Source organism: Gossypium raimondii, chromosome 10 (assembly GCF_025698545.1).
Source record: "Gossypium raimondii isolate GPD5lz chromosome 10, ASM2569854v1, whole genome shotgun sequence".
Lineage (NCBI taxonomy): Eukaryota > Viridiplantae > Streptophyta > Magnoliopsida > Malvales > Malvaceae > Gossypium > Gossypium raimondii.
Window position 1 is genome coordinate 24,034,053 of NC_068574.1, and position 2,979 is coordinate 24,037,031.

General features: G+C 37.9%; 1 protein-coding gene across 1 annotated transcript; it reads left to right on the plus strand.

Moving 5' to 3' along the window:
* Nucleotides 1–612: 612 nt before the first annotated feature.
* LOC105777766 (probable aldo-keto reductase 2) lies at nt 613–2,592 on the plus strand. The gene is made up of 4 exons (XM_012601212.2): nt 613–1,134; nt 1,222–1,394; nt 1,487–1,589; nt 2,042–2,592. The coding sequence occupies exons 1-4, from the start codon at nt 715–717 to the stop codon at nt 2,375–2,377; spliced, it is 1,032 nt and encodes a 343-aa protein (XP_012456666.1). The 5' UTR covers nt 613–714; the 3' UTR covers nt 2,378–2,592.
* Nucleotides 2,593–2,979: the final 387 nt, after the last annotated feature.

Genomic DNA, 2,979 nt, shown 5'->3' on the forward strand with positions numbered 1-2,979 from the left:
GTAGCGAGAAAATACCGATGCAATCGGAAGATGACGTGTTTTCAACAAGGCAGCGTTGATCCCTCCACTAAGTTTGTGGTCATTTGGCCATCACGAAAGCCCTCGTCAAAACTTTGAGCCCACTGCCACGGCTCCATTGTGCGCAACCATTGTCGGAAAGATGTGTTTGTCTGCCCTCCATGTCACTCTCAAGTCGGATCATTCTTTGCCGGAAAATATGTGGCTCTAACTCGTACGCTGCATACGAAAAATAAGTTCTAGTAAGTCAATACCAGTAAACCGTCACATCAGTCTGATTTTTTTTTGATTTTTTTATATATTTTGGTAAATAAAATATATATATATATATATTAGTAAATAAAAAAAATTATAATATTTTGATAAATTTTTATTTTTTTAGAATATTTTTATAAAAAACCCTAGAATTTACTATACCCAATCTAACGAGGGACATTAACACTTTAGTCTTTACCATAAAAATCAAATGCGCGGTTGGTAAAGACGGCAAGGAACCTAGAATGAGCTTGGCAGGATAGGTCAAAGTGTTGCATAGGTCCTTACGTCATTTGAGCCACTATAACATTGAGCGTTACGCCATCGATTTCGAATTTCATTGTCCTTTTAAGTCTCTACCCCTCACTTAACCATCCATTCCATCCTTCCTCAACCACCCTCACATACTCAAAACTATTCACCAGAGCCACCACTGAAAACATGGCCGCCACAAACGTTGGGAGGATCAAGTTGGGTTCTCAGGGCCTGGAAGTGTCGGCACAAGGCCTTGGATGCATGGGGATGTCAGCTTTCTATGGTCCTCCAAAGCCTGAACCCGACATGATAGCTCTCATCCACCATGCTATCAACTCTGGAGTTACCTTTCTTGACACCTCTGATGTTTACGGTCCACATACCAATGAAATCCTTCTTGGTAAGGCCCTAAAAGATGGTGTAAGAAACAAGGTTGAGTTGGCTACTAAGTTCGGTATCGATTATACTGATGGAAAAAGGGAAATCCGGGGTGACCCTGTTTATGTAAGGGCTGCTTGTGAAGGTAGCTTGAAACGTCTTGGTGTTGATTGCATTGATCTTTATTATCAGCATCGGGTGGATACAAGGGTTCCCATTGAAGTCACGGTTTGTTTTTGTGTTTAACTTTTGTCCTTTGCCTTACGTTTTCTTCTTTGTTGTGATCTGTATTATGGATTGTTTTTAAATACCCAGATTGGAGAACTGAAGAAACTAGTTGAAGAAGGTAAAGTGAAGTACATAGGTTTATCCGAGGCTTCTGCATCGACCATTAGGAGGGCTCATGCGGTTCATCCAATAACTGCTGTGCAATTGGAGTGGTCATTGTGGTCTAGAGATGTTGAGGCTGACATAATTCCTACTTGCAGGTTGTTTATCAATAAGGGACTTGACCAATTTTGTTGAAAAAGTTACTGATTTGGGTTTCTTTATTTTGATGTGATTCTTTTGAATTTCTCAGGGAACTTGGGATTGGGATTGTTGCTTACAGTCCTCTGGGGAGAGGGTTCTTTTCATCTGGCCCCAAAATGATGGAAACTTTGTCCGAAGGTGACTTTAGAAAGGTTTGTTCGTTGTAACTGTGTTTCACAATTGCATATTTGTTCATAAGAAAATGATTTATCTGTTACTTTTTGGCATATCTAATTTCATGTTCTTGGTAGATTGTCCTAAATGATACATGTGAATCAGATAGAATCTACAGTAATACTGACATAACTATGTTTAAGAGCTTCCAGGCATGATGGCTACTATTTTTCTTAATGCTTAAATTGTTCTGCAATATTCTCCTCTTTCCAGGCAGAGGGCTAACCATAATATTTTTGTCCCTAAATATGGTCCCTCCCTTGAGTTTGCTAGGCTGCAAATATCTCTTTAGTGGTTCTTTTATAAGTTTAAAACAAAATTTGAGTGAAGGCTTTCTAAAATGTCTTGAAATATGAATCTATATTATTTACAGAGAAAGGGCTGGTGCTGGTATAAGATAATCATTTGAATGAATTTTCATTTGTTGCAGTATCTCCCAAGGTTCCAGCCAGAAAATATGGAGCATAACAAACGCCTGTACGAGCGAGTTAATGAGATAGCAGTGAAGAAGGGATGCACCCCATCACAGCTTGCATTGGCCTGGGTCCATCACCAAGGGAACGATGTCTGTCCCATTCCTGGAACTACCAAGATCGAAAACTTCAATCAGAACATTGGAGCTTTGTCCGTGAAATTAACACCCGAAGAGATGGCAGAGCTAGAATCCATTGCTTCAGCAGATTCAGTGAAGGGAGACCGATATGGTGGCACTGTCGCAACCTACTATGAATCGGATACTCCTCCCTTGTCTTCATGGAAACCTTAAATGAGAGCATACTTGTTCAAATCAATACAATCTTCAAGATGAGTTATGGACCTAATGTAAGGCCTCTACTTTGTTTTTAGAATAAATTTTCTGTGAGATTTAATAATAAAACGGCTTTTGGTGATAGATTGTGCAAGCTTGGTTGTAGCTATATCCACGTTTGTAATATGTTCAGAATGTCGATTCCAGGTTAATAAAGCAAAAGTTTCTATCAAGTTGCATGATAATATTTACATATATTACTCGTATTTTTTGTTCTTTTACACATGTCTAGCATTTCTGTTTGAAATCATTTAAAAAATAGTATTGAGATATAATCCTTTAAATACATAAATATCAATATTCAATGTTCATGTGGATAATACAAATGATGATTTTTCCCCTAATACCCCTTCTGTTGTGCGGAAGTGTGTAAAAGAGTAAAATTATTGTACTGAAAAATCACATTAAGTTTAATTCTTAGGAAAGAGAGGTGAATCATGTAGATCACTTAAGTACCAGGTCTTTCCTAGCTAGAATATCATTCTATCGCAATTTAACCGCACAATAAATTATTACAATCACTCTTACAAAATATGCAAAATGAACAATAAAGAACACAA